Source organism: Silurus meridionalis, chromosome 26 (genome assembly GCF_014805685.1).
Source record: "Silurus meridionalis isolate SWU-2019-XX chromosome 26, ASM1480568v1, whole genome shotgun sequence".
In the NCBI taxonomy this organism is placed as follows: domain Eukaryota; kingdom Metazoa; phylum Chordata; class Actinopteri; order Siluriformes; family Siluridae; genus Silurus; species Silurus meridionalis.
In genome coordinates, this window is record NC_060909.1 from 8,097,743 (window position 1) to 8,117,557 (window position 19,815).

Genomic DNA, 19,815 nt, shown 5'->3' on the forward strand with positions numbered 1-19,815 from the left:
TGAATTATGTTTTTATTTAAAATGAACGCGGAATCCAAACCTTCCAGGAGTTGAGGTTGTCAAATGTCAAAACCCTTTAAACCTAAGGACTTAAATGTGTTTGTGTGTCTTCAATCATCTATTATTTTTACAATATAAAGCTGAATCTTATCTCATTTAAAATGTGATTATGGCATGTCTGTGAAAAGATTGATTTCAAGGACAAAAGACATATGCAGACTTTCCACAAAAAAAAAAAAAAAAACTTTGCTTCCTTTACAAGCTGTACATTATCCCACAGGTTTGAGATAAGATATCATGTTTAGGGCCTGGTGCGAGGTACATAAAATGCCCTCAGACTGAAGCACACAGTGAAGCTAAAATCATGGCTCTCCTTAGAATCCTCTCCTGCGTTGCTATTGTCAGTGCTGCCTATGGTAAGGTGTAGGGAATCTCGTTAACTGTTGTGCTTTTAAAATTTTGTAAAAAAAAAAAAAGGTACTAAAGATGTAATGTGTGTATCTGTCTCTCAGGCTGTGGAGCTCCTGCTGTAACTCCAGTCATCACTGGGTATTCCAGGATTGTAAATGGTGAGGAGGCAGTTCCTCATTCCTGGCCCTGGCAGGTGTCACTGCAGGTATGGTGTATGGTATCTCTTCTCTTTTTTTTTTTTACAAAATTAACTAAATAGACATATTAAAACAACAGTAATGTATATTTAAAATTATTCTTTTTAGTACATATTATTTTTGTCTGTACAGTGAAATAAATGAATGTTGTCCAAGATATATGTAATTTTTTTTGTGGTTACAGGACCAAACTGGTTTCCACTTTTGCGGTGGCTCCCTGATCAATGAATGGTGGGTTGTGTCTGCTGCCCACTGCAATGTGATGTAAGTCTTGTTCTAAGATTATCATTATACAAAAATTTAAATATATTTCTATATAAAGAAAAATAAAAAACAGGGTATGCCTAAGCCTCACTCTTTCCTGTGTGGATAATTTCACAAGCTCACATAAATACTAAGTGCTAAAGACTAAAGTCACACTGGACATATTTTCAACACACTCAAGTATATTACTAATTGAATTCTTTCTCTTTTTGATTTTTGTACCAGGACTTACCATCGTGTGATCCTAGGAGAGCATGATCGTTCTTCCAATGCTGAGCCCATCCAGACCATAAGGATTGCCAAGGTGCGTTTGAATTCATTTAATTCTAACAATCATAAGATATTTCAGTGAATCTCACAAATTGATGAATTAAATCGACTGCTGTTTCAAGTTTTAAACTAACCATGGCTTTTACCCCCTGTGATCAAATGGCCAGGTTTTTAAACACCAGCAGTACAACCCCATGACCATCAACAACGACATCCTTCTCATCAAGCTCGCTTCTCCTGCTCAGCTCAATGCTCATGTGTCTCCTGTGTGTGTGGCTGAGAGCAGTGACAACTTCCCTGGTGGCATGCAGTGTGTGACTTCAGGATGGGGTCTGACCAGATACAACGGTACCTTCATTATATCACTTATCACATGCTTGACTACTACTACTACTACTACTACTACTACTACTACAACTACTACTACTATCTCTTTAACTAGTATTAAGAATACCTTAATTCCTGCAGCTTTTGTAGAAAGTTTTGTCACTACCTCACAGCCCACATTTTGAACATATGTTATTCTCTAGGGTGCATGGACAACAAACATGCCAGTAGGTGGGCTATGTTTGCTAAATTGTCCCTAGTTGTGGCTATGTTTGCTAAATTGTCCCTAGTTGTAGCTATGTTTGCTAAATTGTCCCTAGTTGTGTGTCCCAATGTGTCTGTGCATGTACTGGTATCCCATTTAGGGTGTATTCATGCCTCGTGACCAGTGTTTCCCAAGATGTCAAAACGTAAACTAACTAAAACTTTGTACTGGAAGTGTGTGAGGTAATTAGTCAAGAATATGTGGTTAGTACACATAGGAGATAAACCTCCTGGGTGGATGTCAAACAACTTTTGATTTCCTTTCCTTTCAGATTTGTCATGTTTTAACTCTTTTACTTCATAATTGTGTAACAGCTCCCGACACCCCCGCTGTTCTTCAGCAGGCCTCTCTGCCCCTTCTGATCAATGATGACTGCCGCCGTCACTGGGGCAATAAAATTAGTGATTTAATGATTTGTGCTGGAGCCAGTGGAGTCTCTTCCTGCATGGTAAGACATAATATTGTAATAACCAATAAACCTATAAAACCTGCTATAACTAAAGGTTCTAGTTAACTTAAACACCTGTGTTTTCAGGGTGATTCTGGTGGCCCTCTGGTGTGTGAGAAGAATAATGCTTGGACTTTGGTAGGTATTGTATCTTGGGGCAGTGGCATGTGTAACACCTCCATACCTGCAGTCTATGCCCGTGTCACTGCTCTCCGTTCCTGGATGGATGGAATCATTGCAGCTAACTAAAAATACAACATTAATAAATATGTTTTTTTATCTTAATCTGCTGTTTGGGTAGTGAATTTTCTATTCTATTTTTCTTCTATGCAGATTGCAAACATTAATATAAGTCACTTGAAGCTGACAGTACATCTACAGTGCTACAGTACATCACTGAGGTGCTTTTTCTGGACATATTATAATCTAAAGTTGTTGACTGTCATATCCTGGGCTTTAAAAATTCCAGTCAATTTCAAAAAATGTATGAATCCTAATCCAAATAATACAAATATGGTCACAAGAGAAGACAGGGCCCAAATGTCAGAAATAGCAACAAAAGCAAAGGGCTAAGGCAAAGCCAAAATGAGGCAGTGCAAGGCATCGTGCATCAATGTATGGTCGTAGAAAAAAGTTAAATTAATATTTTACTATTCAGGCCTCACAGGCTTGGCAGGCAAAATTGATGATGGATGCCCCCTGGTGGTCTGGAGGAGGAGTATCAGGTTCAAGTTGTGACAGCTGTATTCAATTTCTAAAATTGTAACTCTTGCTTGTCTACTATTATGTCACCCTAAGTAAAAAGAGACTCTTTAAATTGAGGCACACCAACTTTTACACAATCACCCAGGATTTAAGCTGCATTAAAAAAACTAATACATTTTTTATTGCTTAAAAATAAGAAATTAATGTGTATATTATACGTATCCATATTTTAATTAAGAAGCAATATTAGATATTGTTAACTGTATACATGACACATTATAAATAGGAAATACGTTTTCCTAACAACAAAATAATGTTTTTACAGTAGAAATGATTCAAATCAATTGTGCTAATAGTGTTTTGGAAAGAAACCCATAAACATAAGTAATAACATTGAAAATCCAAAACTGGAACATTCAAGTCTTGAGGGTGAAAATAACATTTTCTGGCGCTCATTCACATAATTTATTCTGTTATCATTTTAAACAGTTATTAATTTTATTAGTTTATTTGCATACTTATTATACCAGTCTCATAAGCACACACACACACACACGCACGCACGCACGCACGCACCAATGCATGCACGCACGCATGCACGCGGACAAACACACACACACACACACACACACACACACACACACACACACACACACACACACACACACACACACACAGTGAAACAACATAGTGTCAGTGGAGAAAACTCTGGACTGTTGAGTTGTTAGTCAAGTCAAGTCAAGAAGCTTTTATTGTCATTTCAACCATATAAAGCTGACGCAGTACATAGTGAAATGAAACAACGTTCCTCCAGAACCCAGAAAAAGAAACACAGGGCTAAGGACTAGTAAGTTTCCTCACCACATGAAGTGCATGTGTGCAACCTGGTGCAAACAACCACAAGACAACACAGGACAGTGCTAGACAATACACAAAAGACAAAATAGCTCTGCCAGTAAACCTGTTGTAAAGAGACAAAGTGAACAGTAGCAAAAATGTAAACAAAATGTTGTGCAAAAGAGCAAATAGCAGCAATCCAGAAAAGATGTGATTTAGAAAGAAAGAAGAGATGTGATACCGGTCTGTAGTTTTTGATGTCTGATGGATCCAGAGCAGGTTTCTTCAAGATGGGAATGACCCTTGCTTGCTTGAAGGTAGTTGGTACATAGTCAGATGTTAATGACCCATTGATGATTGTGGAGATGAAGGGCAAGAGATCTTGTGTGATGGTCTGAAGCATAGTTGAAGGGATTGGATCCAGAGGACAGGTGGTGGGATTGCAAGTTTGGATGACTTGCAGTATCTCATCTTCTGTTAAGATTGAGAAGCTTGACAGAGACGTAGTAAATTGTTGGCAATTAGCACTGCTTCAATGGAGATATTTTTTTATATTTATTTCTGAATATATTTATTTTAAAATTTATGTAATGTTTTTTGTTTTAACCTAACTGGTTCTTCATTATAAACGTATAACTTTAGGCAGTTGTGCTCTGCATAACCTAGGTTTGCCCTTTGTAGTGTGATTTTCATAGTTGTATCTTTTATAACACTAGTTGTTTGTGGCAGAATCTGTATATAAAGAGAGAATAATATTGGGCTTAAAAGTGAAACTTGTAGGCATGTTGTGCTATGGTTTAATGTAGTATACAATATAATAAAAATCTATATTTTTATGTAGCATGCTGTCTTTTCACACTTATTTTGTTCTAACATTCTAACATCTGAGGCCCTACTGTTAAAAGATGAATACAAACATCACTGGGAGAGCAGGACCATTGAGGAAATTAATTGTGCCGGAGCTTCTGGCAGCTTTATAAGCTATGGCATGCGTGGTGAAGCACCATATTCATCAAACCACCAAGAGAATTCACTCTTTAAACTATTTTCAGGGTGATGTCAGGCTAAAGACTGGGCAATTGTTGATTGTTTCTGGGGCAATGCCACGTATTGACTTCACATTGACAAGATATCGCAGGCCTGTATCATAAAGTTCCATGACTGAATGAATTGGATCGATTTGGATAAAAAAAAAAAGGTTTCATTGAATTTAACTTTTGTTCTGATATTCTACAAATAATAACATAAAATGTAACAACAAAGAATAACAACATTCAGGTGATAGTCATATTAATTAGTATCACATTGCAGAATACATTTTGAGATATTATTACTTTGTTGTAGATCTAGAAATAGGATCTAAAAATCTTTTTTTTAAAGTATTTACCAAAAACACAGCCAGGTGCTTTGCCTATTATTTATTAATGACACACAATTATATAGGTTTTATTACATTAAAAATTTATAAATAATACAATGCAGTTCTGCATACCAATTTGCTTTAACAACGTAAAAAAAAAAGGACACCATTTTCACATATATATTTGTACATGTATAAACAATTACAACAATTCATAGACATTTTTCGTCTGCATGTTGCACTGAGGATCTGAGTTTAGGCCTGTGAGGTTTTGTAAATGTATATTTTGGCATGTTTATCATGAATGGTACACTTCACATTAAGGTTTCCTTTACATAATAATATTATTTACCTCATTTGTTGAAATGGACACATAAAATATTAATAAAGTTTACCGTTAACACCTTCACAACATTTTTTATAAATGTTCCTTAACTGTGTTGAGAAATGTTGGTATAAACTAATCTATTCATCATGTCTTTAAAAGTTTACATTATTATAATTTTGGCAAACAGCCTTATCCAAGGCATCTTGCAATGATCTGATATATAGAATCATAGGTTAGGGTTCTTGCACAAATGCCCAGCAGGGCAGATTGGTGGGGCTGGGATTTGAACTCATGACCTTCTGATCCCAAGTCCAATGCTCAACCACTAACCTAAAACTATTATTGTTAATGTAGATGCTGAATAATCATTTTCAAATAATATTTGCTCATAACTGTTAAGTTCCTGATTAGTTTTATGTTAATTCAGGCCACTTTAATGTAAAGCAGTACCATTATGGATTCTTGTGCATACTAATAAATGTACATTGGCATAAGATTTATTTCTGCACATCATCTGTAACCCAGCCACTACTGCAGGAGCAGTGTTATGGGTGCTAGGCACGCCTGTGTTTACAAGTGTGGTCCATGCTGCGGCAGTAACAGAAGGCTTTGAAAAAGCGGCAATAGCAGGTATCACACGAGTCGCAGCAGGGCAGCTGGTGGCCCAGGCATGACTGCTGGTGTGGAATACAGCGGCCTGGTGAACGTGTGCCTCTCCTTTGGAGCTGTACAGCATCTGCCATATCCTGTGGATACTGAAAGGTCAGCTTTATCTTATCTTATCTTATCTTATTGTACTTAACAAAAGTTGCACAACTGACCCTGGTCATCTTTAAAAAGATTATATTGAATACACTTAAATTGATATAAAGGAATAATGATTATACATGCTATTTATTCAAGTAGACATACCAAGCTTCATTTTAATATACCTCATGTTAAAACACACAGATTTGTATACAAATACACAGAAAGCACAGATTAAGTAATAAAATACTTGAGAACATTTTACAGGTTTGTTCTTCACACTGTGTATTACTTAGCGCAGTGGATCTGGTTCATGTCATTCATCTGATTTTTCCGATGCAGACTAATTAGTGTCTATTGTATGGTTTGGGATGCAAATTTAAGATTAATCATCATGGTGGAAAAAGCAAGCTATGAAATGTTATTTATGAAATTTAAATTATTATACTCTATAAAAATGTATTATAGAATAGCTGCTAATACAAATAAATTCAGCAATAAATTCTAAGTAGCAGCTATTATTCCTAAAAGCTAATTTGTTAATTAGCAAATAAATTTGAGCTATTACGAGTACAAATATGTGATTTCTTGACTGTGAATTTAAGTGAGAAATGTACAGGGAGGTCCAGTTACTTAAGCAGGCTTAGGCTGATTTTATTATTATCAACTATAACTGATCTCACCACATGACAACAACAAGCTCCTTTCTTTCTTTCTGTATCACTCTCACCATCACTGATCACAGGCTTTCTTGACACACACACACACACACACACACACACACACACACACACACACACACACACACACAAACAACAACAATACTAATACTACTTCTTCTACTACTACTACCACTACTACTACTACTACTACTACTACTACTACTACTAATAATAATAATAATAATAATAATAATAAGAAGAAGAAGAAGAAGAAGAAGCAGAAGTTGAAAAAAGAAGAAGAGGAAGTGAGGGAATTGAATGTGTGTCTGTGCATCAGTACATGATCAATATTGTGGGCTCTCTGTGCCTGTTAAAATGCACTTTATTACTAAAGCAACCCTCTGTCGCTAAACAGTAAAGAGTGCATAAGGATTAAGTGAAAATTACGCCTACCTCATCATAAGAAACAGGATCCACCATCAGCTGTTCCTCCATTGAATCAATTCGAAGTTGTACCGTGTCCACTGCAGGAGCTGAATCTTGTACAGCTATACAAAAGAAATCATGAGTGTCAGTCTGTAATAGTACTTCAGTAGGAGTACTTAGCTGTATTTTTATTTAAAACGGCATTTTCACTTCAGCAATATGCTGGAAAAGTTTTTTTATAGTTTTAAGGCAGTTCTTAACTTCATGAGACATTCCTTAACATATATAACAAAACTCAATGCTAGTAAGCCCTTCAAAAAAATAAATGTATACACATAATTGCTCCTTGTACAAAATATGCTGAAATATGTCACTTACAAATGCCAGGGAAAAACGAGGTATCTGTCCTCCTCAGGCTCGGATGCGAGACCTCCAGGCGGTTAGTACGGACAAGACCTGACGCCACACGGACAGTGCTGAGACTCAACCAGCCGAAGATCATGACATTCAACATGACCACTTAGTCACAAATGTTTCCTCTACACTGTCAGCAGGCTGCCTATTCACTGTATTGAGACGAAGTTTTAGAGGCAAAGGACAGTCATCAAAATCAGAATTTCATGCTCTAATGGACAGCTACAATTTGCAGTAATGAGAAAAACTCCATGACGATGCCAATGACCTCATTATTATCTATCCATATGTAATGCATCTAGTGTGAAGCCACTGTAAAAAGATACTTTAAAATTTATGCTTAGCAGACTGAAATTAGCTAATTGTGTCTGGGGTCTAAATTTATCAGCCATGTAATTTAACCCAGGACAATAAAAAGCCAGTTTACTGCAAGAAATGTTTTTCACCTATATATCATGTCTACCAACTGACAAAAGTAAGCCAGAAGCTATGTGCCAGGTGTTTTTTTTTTATGCCTGTTAATGCGTCTATATAAATGTATATGTGTTAGCGTGTATGTGGTGATCTTGCCTACCTGCAGAGTTCTTCACCCCTGGTTCAGGGTGTGTACCCAACTCTTGTTTTTAAGCCTCCATGAAGTAGGAGGAGTGGGGCCACATGATCCTAATCAGTGGGTGGGGGTTTAATCTCTTACATTGTGCTCTTTTCATTCACACACATACATATGCTAGTGATGGAAATTCAGTCTTTTTTCAGTGAGTCAGACCTCCGAGTACTCGGCTCAGCAATAAAAATTGTCTCTATCTGTTTATTTTTCACATAATTTCCAATCTCCATCTCCACCCCCCTCAAAATACAAACAAACAAAAAACCTGCTAAAATTGTTTAGATAGATAGATAGATAGATAGATAGATAGATAGATAGATAGATGGATAGATGGATAGATGGATAGATAGATAGATAGATAGATAGATAGATAGATAGATAGATAGATAGATAGAGTGTGTGTGTGTGTGTGTGTGTGTGTGTGTGTGTGTGTGTGTTTTTGCAGGAAATTTGACTTTCTCATACTTGAATTGTTTATTTGTAAAAGTGAGAGTTTAGTTGTTTGTGAATGACACATAACTAACACACATGAGTGTTTTTCTAGCACACAAGAACCACATAGATAGCTTTGATCCGCTTGTGGATTTTCCATTATGGTGCTTTCCTAATGCCACTTAGATTTTTTTTTAAGTGTGTGTGTACGTGTTAGACAGCATGCTGAACGGAACAGAGTACAAAATGACCAATTGGCTTCTTCTTTTTCCATTAGATGTTTATTACAGCTTGATAAACAGAGCATTACATTCACAAAAGCATCAAAGCCTATCTTCCATGGACTGGTGACGTCCGGTGGTTTTAAAAGTGACACAACACAGTAGGCAGAAGAATTGTCAATACAAATGATCAAGGATCTGCCTATTAACTGCAATCAGCTCAGCTACGTAATTTTTTTGCTTTTTGTCTGAATTTGAGCGACTGACAGAAAATTTGTGGAAATTGGCAGTAATGTATTAGCAATATTTGTAGGATGTTAATCATGAACATCAAGTAACATTAAATTACCTGAAAATCCAAACATGTTTCTTGCTTTGGTTTTGTTTTGATAAATATGAAATTGCGTATGAATGATACCGACAGGAACTACGATAACAAGAAATTGGTGTGGACATAAGTGCAGGTATCCAAGACTTTATTAATGTTGGCAATCAAAACAAGGATTGAATGTAATCCAAGAACAAGGTGCAGGCAATGGTCATGTGATTAATGAACAACCTGAGCTAGAAAAGACATGGGCAAAACCATAATAACAATCGTACAGCTGCTTGGAAATGACTGGAACAAAGTGAAAGCAGAGCATATAATCCACAGCATAAAGGTGCAGTGAGGATGCTTATGTACCGTGTGTAATTCAGAGGTGGGAAGTAAAGAAGTACAAATACTTTGTTACATTTACATTTGCGGCATTTAGCAGACGCCCTTGTCCAGAGCGACATACAAAAATGCTTTGAGTCTCTAGCAATAAATAAATATACACTGGTTCGCTAGATTACAAACTTAATATAAATATTACTCTGTAACTTTGTTATTGTATTTAAGTACATTTTTCTAGTGTCAGTACTTTACTTCACTTTTTATTTTTCGGACAACATTTTACTTTTACTCATTAATTTTTTTACACAAATATCTGTACTTTCTTACCTTTTCTTACTGACTCGTTTTCATCTATTTGGTGACTTGATCAATATTTATTTTTTTTCATTGCGCATTGTTTTCGAACCATCAACCTATTTCTTGTCATTGTGCGGCTTTTTCAACCTACCACTGGTGTATCATTTCCTTGCACCACAGATGTATGCTAACCTATAAAGCTAACAATGAGCAAGGCAGAAGGCAACAAGAAGTATGGAGAGTCAGCGATGTAAACATGACTGAGAACAGAAACATTTTTACTTAAGTACATATAAGAGTCCATACTTCTTTATCTTGAGTGAAAAAGTGTAGTCATTACTTCAGCTTTTACCAGAGTCTTTAAAAACATGAGCATTTGTACTTCTGCTTGAATGAAGGATGTGTGTATTTTTTTGCCATCTCTGGTGTAATTAACTCTAGGTGAGTGTCAGTAATTTTGTGAATGTTAATGTCTTTAAGTTGCTGTCAGTGGCAGCCATGATTGTTAGCAGCATTGTACTCCAGGGACTGGGGTTTAATGCTGAATCCATATGAAAACAGGCTGTAATTGTTGCATACAGTGTATACAGTGTAAATCTCTTTTGCTTGTTTTTTTTATCATAAATTCAGAATTTATCAGGATTCCTATTAATGTCTTATGAACTGCTAATATAAATGTATATTTTTTCCTTTTGAGAAATATTGGGCTCCAACCTCTTCATGTTTAAATGTAGCACAGTTGGCATTTGTTTTATACTTGGATTTTTAAATATTTGGTTTGCTAGACTTTGTGTGGTGAAACTACCATGGATCACCAATGTAATTTCTTGTTGTATTTTTGTTTTACTTGACACACACACACAAGTACAATTTTATAAACTCCTTTGTTTTAAAAAATTATTTTTCATTCATTAACTAAAAATGTAATCAATTCACAAATACAACAAATTATGGAATCTATTAAATCCACCATATCATAAAAACCTGCATTCTGTTAAATTGAACATATTTCAGTTTCAATCCATTTTCCTGGAACAATTTACTGGATCTTATTTCCTATAAAACAGAAGGAAGGCTACTATCCTAAGGTGTACTTCAGCCATTAACTGTTCGTATTAGTTGACTCTAGTAGACTTTAAGTGGGAACAAATTAAGGTAGTTTTATCTCATTTCCTGTTTATTGTGGTTCCGATTTATTTATTTATTTTTTTTATGTGGAAAGTCACGTAGAGCACTTATATAGTCGTAGTGTACATTTAGGTCAAGATTGCTTATGGCTTTTTTTTATCAACTCAGTGTTTTCATTCTATACATCAGTAAGGAAGTAAAGGATGCTGTTTACACACAGTGTGCATTTTTTAGATTACTTTCAAAGCTGAAGAATTTTTGGTTTCATTACGGTGACAAATATTATATTCTTTCAAAAGCAGCAGACAATTTTCTCTTGTCTGTGTGTCACTGCCTCAATCTCACCATAATTAGCTGTTTGTTGAATCATTAAAGTCATTTATTAGCCTTGATGCTTTGTTTAGTCCATTTAACTACACAAGAAGCACTGTGCTTCCACATGGACCATTATTACTGATGCACCACATACTTAACTCTGCAGCGCTCTGGAAAGGTAAACACTGAAGACACTGCAGAATAAAAATGGAGGAACATCTAGAAAACATTGAGGAGCAAGGAGAAGATTCAGGCCAAAAAAAACCCCAGAAAGTTTCTAAAGTTTCAGATTATTTCAAACTAATACAAAAACACAGTGCAGTGCATTGGACTTATTTTTTTTTTTTTAAGTAATTTGAAATTGATTTTTATAATTTTATTTATTACTTTTTTATGTGTTTTATGTATTTTATGTTAAATTTTCACAGATATTCTTGTATGCAATAAAATTTATATTTTTCTAAACATGAAACAAATTACTTGCTAATTTTAAGAGACCTGTTTTATTTCTCTCTTGTATATTTAGTATTGCTTTTTAATAAAGAAAAGTAATTTTTGTCTGATTACTCGATAAATATTCGATTACTAAAATAATTGATAGTTGCAGCCCTAGTTTGTTGAGTTTTACAAAGCATGCTGCAACTTAAAGTACGTATTTACATTTCACATTTACATTTATGGCATTTGTCAGACCAATTTTGGGGGCATTTTGTCTTCTTTTTTCCATTCTCCTATATACAGTTTTGCATGGTGGGCCAAATCAAGGGTCACCATGGGCTGACTTTGCCCCCATGCCCTTGCTTGGGCATCTCTTGTCTTCACATTATATTTGATCTTTTTGGTAGTTTGTTACAGTGACTAAGATGCTTTAATGTCTTGACCTGGTCATTGAGTGTATATACAACATGACATGAATCGAATTGTTTTTGTTTTAGCCCATACTCACATTAGTCTATTCCAAAAGGCCCAATTATTTTCCTATATAGGGTTAAAAATCAGACATGATTGATTTGATGTTGCATGATGTTGCACAATTTCCTTTGGTTTGTTTACCACTACCTTGATCTCTCCATAATTAGCTCTTTGTAGAGTGTGACGAAGCAGGCTGTACCTGCATCGTGAAGTACGCATGTTCATAAAATTACAGAAAAAGTTTAATTAATTTATGTTCTTTATATTTATTCTATATTTTTGTAGCTTCAGAATATAACATGTTAAATGTTACATTAGAAATGATGTTTGTTTTTTCCATGTCATATATTGCATGGTGGGTCAAATCAAAGGTCACCACGGGCCAGCTTTAGCCCCGGCCTCTTGTTTGCGCATCTGTGCTCTATGCATTATATTTAATATCTTTGGGAGTTTATGACAATGATTAGGGTGCTTAATGCATTGGCTTAAAGACGATTCGCAAATTAGGTATGTGCATAAATCAATCTGTTTTCCTATTAAAGTGGTTGATAAGTGTATATATAATGCGTAACTGTATATTTTTCTATTTTCTCCCATCCTCACGTTAGTCTATGCCAGGGATGCCCAAACTTTTTTCTATATAAGCCTAACAATTAAACTTGATTGATTTGAATTTGCATGAAAAGTAAAGACAAATATTATATTATTTCAAAATAGCAGACAGTTGCCTACATTTTGTACATTAAACAGTCAAATACATTTATATTTTTTATATTACATTTTATGCAACTTTACCATAAAAGAATATATGTTATGGTATATTAGAAATGGAGATCTTTGCTAATGCAGTTTCTCATATATTGCATTAGCAAATGTCATCTGTGCATTACAGTGAATCTCTTTGGGAGTTGATGACAGTGACTAGGACGCAGACATCTGGATCACGTGATCGGTCACATGAGCAGCTCAGTTCCGCTGCAGTTCGGCCTGTAGGCTCAGACACAGACACACTCTCTTCTTCCAACAGCATTTACCGTTTATTAGACAAATAATAAAAAAATAACCATCATGCCTTTTTCGGAGTTATATTTTAACGTGGATAATGGTTATTTGGAAGGCCTTGTGAGAGGTTTTAAGGCTGGAATCCTCGCTCAGAGCGATTACCTGAACCTGGTACAGTGTGAAACACTTGAAGGTGAGCCTGAATATTCATAATTATTTGTGATTTCCGTCTTTTATACAAACCAGTGACAGTTTTTTTCATTAAAAGTCTATTTTTAGTGCAGTACTTCAGACGCTTAGAATACGGTATGTCGCTAGCTAGCTACACAGCCGTGTGATGAGCTAGCATAAAACACTTAGTAAGAAATTAATATATAATTGCTCTCAAATGCATTAGGCTTTTGATGTAAAATATTTTGGTGTTTCATTAATATTAAAAACGGAAACAAAAACAACAAACAAAAAAAGAATTTCTGCATCCATCACCACAGCGTTGTTAGCCAGTTAGCTAGGTCTGAGAGTCAGCTGACCGGTATGCTAGCGCGTTTATTTCACATACACGGCCCTTTTTATACATGTTAAGGACGAGTATGTATTTTGACAGCTATTCACACACAAATCAACGTATAAAACAATTCATTTTAGTATGTCCCTTTTGACTTGTGTTGGTCTGGCGGAAAAACAGCCATTTAAAGCGTTACTAGCTGGTCATGTGATGTACAGTAGGTATGCTGAATGATGCAGCTTACACAGCAAATTCTCACTATAACTCATTTATATCACAATCAGAACCAGGTTTATTGGCCAAGTGTGTTGACACACACAAGGAATTTGGTTCTAGCTGTTAGTTACTCTCAAAGTACAGACATAAATAAAAACTATACATTCAGCTTGGACTATACAAGGCAAGACAATACAGACAATGTGAGACAATATAGACAGTATGAGTATTAAATAGGTCTTAATATCTGTAACAACTTAGATAGTTCCAATTTTTTCTTTAGTTAAACACGTGTAAAAATGTTTTATCCATGACACTACGTTACAAATAGTTTTTATGTTTCACCATATCTGATTTTCTCTGAGTCACATGGATTTATTTTTTTCAGCTTCTTAGTTTGCGGAACTGGAAACGGTTCTGTCACAATCTTGGAAAAGTTGCAAATTGTCTGAATCTTCTCTTTTAACGTGCAAACAGATTTTACCACTGCAAGGATATTGATGTTTAGGATATACTGTGTGGCGTAAATGCAGTGTAGGAACAAATGACATGAAACGATTTGAGATCTTTCAATAGAAATGGCAGACTGCAGGTTGTGTTTTTATATATATATATATATATATATATATATATATATATATATATATATATATATATATATAAAAGGACCTTCTGGATGACATTTAAACAGTGTCTTTAATAGTGTGCAGGAAAGCAGGCATTCTGAGCGTGTAGAGCATCTTCAGTGATCCTGGTCATTAAAAAAACGAAAACAAGATGCTTTGAATTGTGCCCACACAAAGCTTTGTGAGTGTGGACCAGAAAGAAGTATACCGAGATCCTATTGCATGTAGCTGTTCCTGTTCACACATTGGATTAACATCCGTCTCAGGTGATTTAATTACAAGTGGACATTTGAGACACATTCTTTATATACATGGCATCATGAATGCATCTCCTGTGACTGCTTTTTTTTTTTTTTTATATATATATATATAAATTCATGATGTTGGCCGCCTTCTGCAGATGAGACAATGAAAGAAGCTTATATATATATATATATATATATATATATATATATATATATATATATATATATATATATATATATATATATATATATATGTGTGTGCTTTAATATTTGTGGCTTTGGAGAGAAGGCCCTGCCTTCATTTTAACATGATGTCTAAACATAATGTATTTTAGTAATGTCTGGCAATGTTGCAGAGGTTTTATTATTATTTTTATTATTATAAATTTTTTTTGTGGCTGCCTCGGCTGCATCAAGATGCATTCTCATTTACACCACACACATGACTTGGCCTTATGCATTCCACATGTGCGATCAGATCACACTCTGTGCCGTCCACTTATAATCCGCTCAGCGAGGATTCATTTTAATGATAGGTAGGAATAGGGGCATAAGACACGTACTTTTCTGTTCCTCTCCCCTTGTTCCCATTTTAGACATGTTGCTTGTGAATCACAGTGCAGTTTGCAGCACCGTGCACTCATTTGACCATTTGACCATGCTAAAAGATACATTCCAGGAAGTTCAGGTCAGCCACATTTGCACTGTTCTCTACAGACATCATTTTCATGCAATAACAATTGAAACATAAAAAAAAAATGAGCAGTTAATCGGTAGCAGCACCTGGCACTAACCAACATAAACATAGCTACTTAAAATGCTCCAGTGACATAACTGATACAAAAAAACTAATTGTTCGAAAATTGATCTGAAAAGAATTTATTTTGTTTTGCTTCAGTTTGCGGTTACTGTCATTTCCTCAGATCTGAAGCTTCACCTGCAGAGCACAGATTACGGAAGCTTTCTGGCCAATGAAGCTTCTCCCCTCACAGTATCAGTCATCGATGACAAGCTGAAGGAGAAGATGGTGGTCGAGTTCCGCCACATGAGGAACCAGTCATATGAGCCTTTAGCCAGCTTCATGGATTTCATCACGTAAATATTTCACATTGTTGATTTTTGTATTTATCTGAGTACGTTTTACATGTAAGCATATCATTTAATTAGGTCAGCTGGAATAATATTTCAGCAGAATGTGTGTGACCATAATCAACAGAAGTAATTTCAATTTTAATGCTGGGAAATCACCTTCACTAATTTCCATAATTTTCTCCTGTTATGTTTACTATTGCTAGTCAGCTACTAGAAGAACTCTAATGTTTTTGCAAACTCTGGTAAAAGCTGTGTCATGCTCTTGTTATTGCAGCTACAGCTACATGATTGATAATGTCATCCTCCTGATCACGGGCACGCTGCACCAGAGGGCTATCTCAGAGCTGGTGCCTAAATGCCACCCGCTGGGCAGCTTTGAGCAGATGGAGGCTGTCAACATTGCTCAGACCCCTGCTGAGCTCTACAACGCCATCCTAGTTGATACACCATTGGGTGAGAAATTAATTTGATAGGTTGGCCATGTGGCTATTGTAAGATTTTTAAGTGCTGATTCCCTCAACATTTATAGTAAAATAATTACTTCTTTAAAATAATCTTCTCATCTGTCTTGTTTCAGCTGCTTTCTTTCAGGATTGCATCTCCGAGCAGGATCTCGATGAGATGAACATAGAGATTATCCGTAACACCCTCTACAAGGTGTCAACCAGAGCTCACTTTTCCATGAGAATCTTTAAACTTGATTAGTAAACCTGAAATGAAGAGAAGGAGTCTTACACTGAAATAAAATGTTTTGTCTCCCCCCCCCAGGCTTATCTTGAGGCCTTTTATAAGTTCTGCACTAATTTAGGGGGAACCACAGCAGACACAATGTGCCCTATTTTGGAAGTGAGTAAGCCTTTGCTACAGTGCATGTTAAAACCTGTCAAAAGCTGTTTTGATTCATTTTCTGTTTTATTCTTGTGCCAGCTGCAAGGCAAATCTACATGCATTTGTTCTAATAGGTTTTCATTACTTTAGTTATCAACAATGTGGCATTGTTGATTTTTAACATTTTTAGAAGAGGTCTTCAGTGCCAGAGCTAAAGTATCTCTGGATAGAGAGTATTGGTTTCTCTGTAACAGCACCAGCTGCATAAAAAAAAACCCCAAATAAAACCCCCCAAATTTTTTTTATGGTGAAGAAATTAGATAGCTGCACGCATTAACAGGAATTAACATGTATTACAGATATTCCACATCCTTTTACTGGGTTTTTCTAAATACATACATAAAAAACAAAAATGTAATTTAATTCCATTAATCCATTTTATCTCTGATCTTCTAGAATGATATTGATGATGCCTTTCATATATAAGTGAGTTTTTCCTGTTCAGTTTGAAGCAGATCGGAGAGCCTTTATAATCACCATCAACTCATTTGGGACTGAGTTGTCTAAAGAGGACCGGGCTAAACTCTTTCCTCACTGTGGTAAGCTTTACCCTGAAGGCCTTGCACAGCTGGCACGGGCTGACGACTATGAGCAGGTCAAAGCTGTTGCTGACTACTACCCTGTAAGTTCTCACACAACACCAGTGCAAATGTACTATATATATATATAGAGTAGTCTGTTGCTGGTTTGATTAATTCAAATGCTTGTCATTTGAGTAATAAATGCTTTGCTTTTGTTTGTTTGGCTTCATCTCTCAGTCCTTTTTGTGGAATATAGAAAACCAAAACCGAGATATTTAATAATTATTAACTAATTTGAATTAAATATTGAATGAAATGTGCCTTCACCAGATTACATTAAGGTCCTGAATGCCTTTTTAATACCATTTCCTGATCCGATTCATTTTGAGCAATAAATCTATACTTCAACTTCCCAGACACTTGGACTTTTTAAAATTGTTTTTCCTTTTAGAATGCTGCAGGGAATACTTTGATGTGTTTCAAGAAATAGGAGACATGGCCACATTATGACAACCGCATCATTTCTGTGTTTTCATTTTTTTTTTCCCCCAGGAATACAAGCTTCTGTTTGAGGGTGCTGGAAGTAACCCAGGAGATAAAACACTGGAGGACCGCTTCTTTGAGCACGAGGTGAGCATGATCATGAGAGAGGAGACAATGAGCTTAGTGAAGTTAGAGAGGACCAAAAGGACCACAGTATTCGCTTCTGGCATTGGGTTATGCAACACAAGTGATCTTAGTAATTATTATCTACACTGTCGCAGAACGAAAATAACCCACTTAATAAATCATTTGAAATCACCCTGGAAGTGCAAGCAGCAGGTTTTTGTCTTTCTCTTTATTAACAAAGCCTGCATGTCTGTCATTTGTACAGGTGAAGCTGAACAAACTGGCCTTCCTTAACCAGTTCCACTTCAGCGTGTTCTACGCTTATGTAAAGCTGAAGGAGCAGGAATGCCGTAACATTGTGTGGATTGCAGAGTGTATTGCACAGAGGCACCGTGCTAAGATAGACAACTATATCCCCATTTTCTAATGTTAGACCCTCTCTGTACCTCTTGTCTTGATATTGTCATTCACACCCTGTTATTTATAAGTGCTGTATATTTTGATCATTTCTAAAATATCTAATGATGTATGTTTGTCTAGAAGTCCAGCTTTCAGGCAAGAGCTTTATCTGGTTAAGATTTAACACATTTACATTCTGTCTAGAAGGGAATTATCTTTGGTGGCTCTTGGTTCAGTTAAAGTTTTTAACACTTCATTATGGTACCTAGGGAGTAAAACTGCATCAAGTGAAACACCAATTTTGTTGCAGCTGCCATGTCTAATGTCTATAGTGTCCGATCAGAGTAACAGCTTCTCTCTGAGATTCTGGTCCCTCAGTTATCCAGAACTGATTGTCCTTTTTTTTTTTATCACAGATCCACTGGTAATCTTCACTTGTATTCATTATTATACTGAAAGGCGTTAGGACAGAGAGAAGAAAAATTCATTGGAAGTCAATTTTGATAAAGCAACAGATGTGTAGTTGAACATTAAGGTCTACTTGATTGATTGAATCAAACATTCCATTATTTTAACGTCTGTACATCCGTAGCTGCATAGAACAAACTATTAAGAATTTTGAAATGTTTCCAGGTAAAACCTTGCTGTGTGGACATGTCACTTTCAGTTTCTGAAGAAAATTCCATCAATCATTTACATGGGTTTACCTGTATCCAGTTGTAATGAGTATTAAGAAAGCATAGGTGTAAAAAAAAAAAATTATAATAATAACATGACATTTTATATTCGAAACAAGTGGACGTGTTTTTTTTTCTTTTCTTGTGTATGAATGCATTACTCTGTGTTGATGCTAATGTGAAATGTGCTCTTTTTTTCTTTTTGGAAATTACTGTTGATTAACTTATGGTGTATCTCAGATTTTATCAAGGAGAGCCAAATGTGAAAGGTCAAACCTATATAAGAATATGATTTAAACATATGACCTTACATTCAGGTATCCTGTGCTGTAAAAATATATTGTATTTCTGTAATCTTGCTTGTGTTTTGTGTTTCAGAGAATTATATGGAATCTGTGTCCAAGTCTGTGTCAGTGAATTTGATTATTAAATGCATGTAGGATATTGATAGTTTTTAATTGGCCAACCACATTATAGCATTTTTATAATAGAGTAGGAAAAATGTTTTCAGCTTCTATAACTAAGCAGTTTCACAGACTAATTCTTTCAAACAGCTCCGAGCCTCCAGAAGGTGGTGCAAATGATCCAGTAATATTTTGTGTTGCAGATTTGTAGATACAGCTGCAAATATACACTTGTAGAATGAAACTACTACTGTTTTACATTCTTTTTCACTTTCTTACATATTTTGCAGAAATTTCTTCCAAAATCTGTAGCCACAGAGACTTAAGCAATGAGACAAAAGATCTAGACAGATCATTAGAGATTTTCAGTATAATGTCATTCATGCACAGTGGAATGCAA

General features: G+C 35.5%; 3 protein-coding genes across 4 annotated transcripts; 2 read left to right on the plus strand and 1 right to left on the minus strand.

Moving 5' to 3' along the window:
• The first annotated feature begins 237 nt into the window (after window positions 1-237).
• LOC124379939 (chymotrypsin A-like) lies at window positions 238-2,461 on the plus strand. Its single transcript, XM_046840585.1, has 7 exons — window positions 238-416; window positions 513-616; window positions 793-872; window positions 1,098-1,176; window positions 1,310-1,490; window positions 2,049-2,182; window positions 2,270-2,461. Exons 1-7 carry the CDS (start codon window positions 365-367, stop codon window positions 2,429-2,431), a joined length of 792 nt encoding a protein of 263 aa, XP_046696541.1. The 5' UTR covers window positions 238-364; the 3' UTR covers window positions 2,432-2,461.
• Window positions 2,462-5,160: 2,699 nt separating this feature from the next.
• Window positions 5,161-7,806, minus strand: LOC124380044 (agouti related neuropeptide). The gene is made up of 3 exons (XM_046840724.1): window positions 7,626-7,806; window positions 7,275-7,369; window positions 5,161-6,158 (listed from the first exon to the last, which is right to left on the minus strand). The coding sequence occupies exons 1-3, from the start codon at window positions 7,759-7,761 to the stop codon at window positions 5,967-5,969; spliced, it is 423 nt and encodes a 140-aa protein (XP_046696680.1). The 5' UTR covers window positions 7,762-7,806; the 3' UTR covers window positions 5,161-5,966.
• A 5,376-nt stretch (window positions 7,807-13,182) lies between these two features.
• Window positions 13,183-19,414, plus strand: atp6v0d1 (ATPase H+ transporting V0 subunit d1). 2 transcript variants are annotated; one of them, XM_046840914.1, is made up of 8 exons: window positions 13,183-13,426; window positions 15,749-15,920; window positions 16,192-16,370; window positions 16,495-16,574; window positions 16,686-16,763; window positions 17,251-17,427; window positions 17,879-17,956; window positions 18,201-19,414. In XM_046840914.1, exons 1-8 carry the CDS (start codon window positions 13,300-13,302, stop codon window positions 18,360-18,362), a joined length of 1,053 nt encoding a protein of 350 aa, XP_046696870.1. In that variant the 5' UTR covers window positions 13,183-13,299; the 3' UTR covers window positions 18,363-19,414. The 2 variants fall into 2 exon arrangements, with proteins under 2 accessions (XP_046696870.1, XP_046696869.1); XM_046840913.1 differs by lacking the exon at window positions 13,183-13,426 and adding an exon at window positions 15,409-15,513 and having other exon boundaries at window positions 15,724-15,920.
• Window positions 19,415-19,815: the final 401 nt, after the last annotated feature.

Coding starts and splice junctions, on each gene's coding strand:
- LOC124379939 (XM_046840585.1), top strand. CDS start 365: ATGGCTCTCCTTAGAATCCTCTCCTGCGTTGCTATTGTCAGTGCTGCC. Junction 417..512: donor TATTGTCAGTGCTGCCTATG/GTAAGGTGTAGG, acceptor TCTGTCTCTCAG/GCTGTGGAGCTCCTGCTGTA. Junction 1,177..1,309: donor AGACCATAAGGATTGCCAAG/GTGCGTTTGAAT, acceptor TCAAATGGCCAG/GTTTTTAAACACCAGCAGTA.
- LOC124380044 (XM_046840724.1), bottom strand. CDS start 7,761: ATGTTGAATGTCATGATCTTCGGCTGGTTGAGTCTCAGCACTGTCCGT. Junction 7,370..7,625: donor CTCGTTTTTCCCTGGCATTT/GTAAGTGACATA, acceptor TCTTTTGTATAG/CTGTACAAGATTCAGCTCCT. Junction 6,159..7,274: donor ATCCTGTTTCTTATGATGAG/GTAGGCGTAATT, acceptor CAGTATCCACAG/GATATGGCAGATGCTGTACA.
- atp6v0d1 (XM_046840914.1), top strand. CDS start 13,300: ATGCCTTTTTCGGAGTTATATTTTAACGTGGATAATGGTTATTTGGAA. Junction 13,427..15,748: donor ACAGTGTGAAACACTTGAAG/GTGAGCCTGAAT, acceptor TCATTTCCTCAG/ATCTGAAGCTTCACCTGCAG. Junction 16,575..16,685: donor TCCGTAACACCCTCTACAAG/GTGTCAACCAGA, acceptor TCCCCCCCCCAG/GCTTATCTTGAGGCCTTTTA.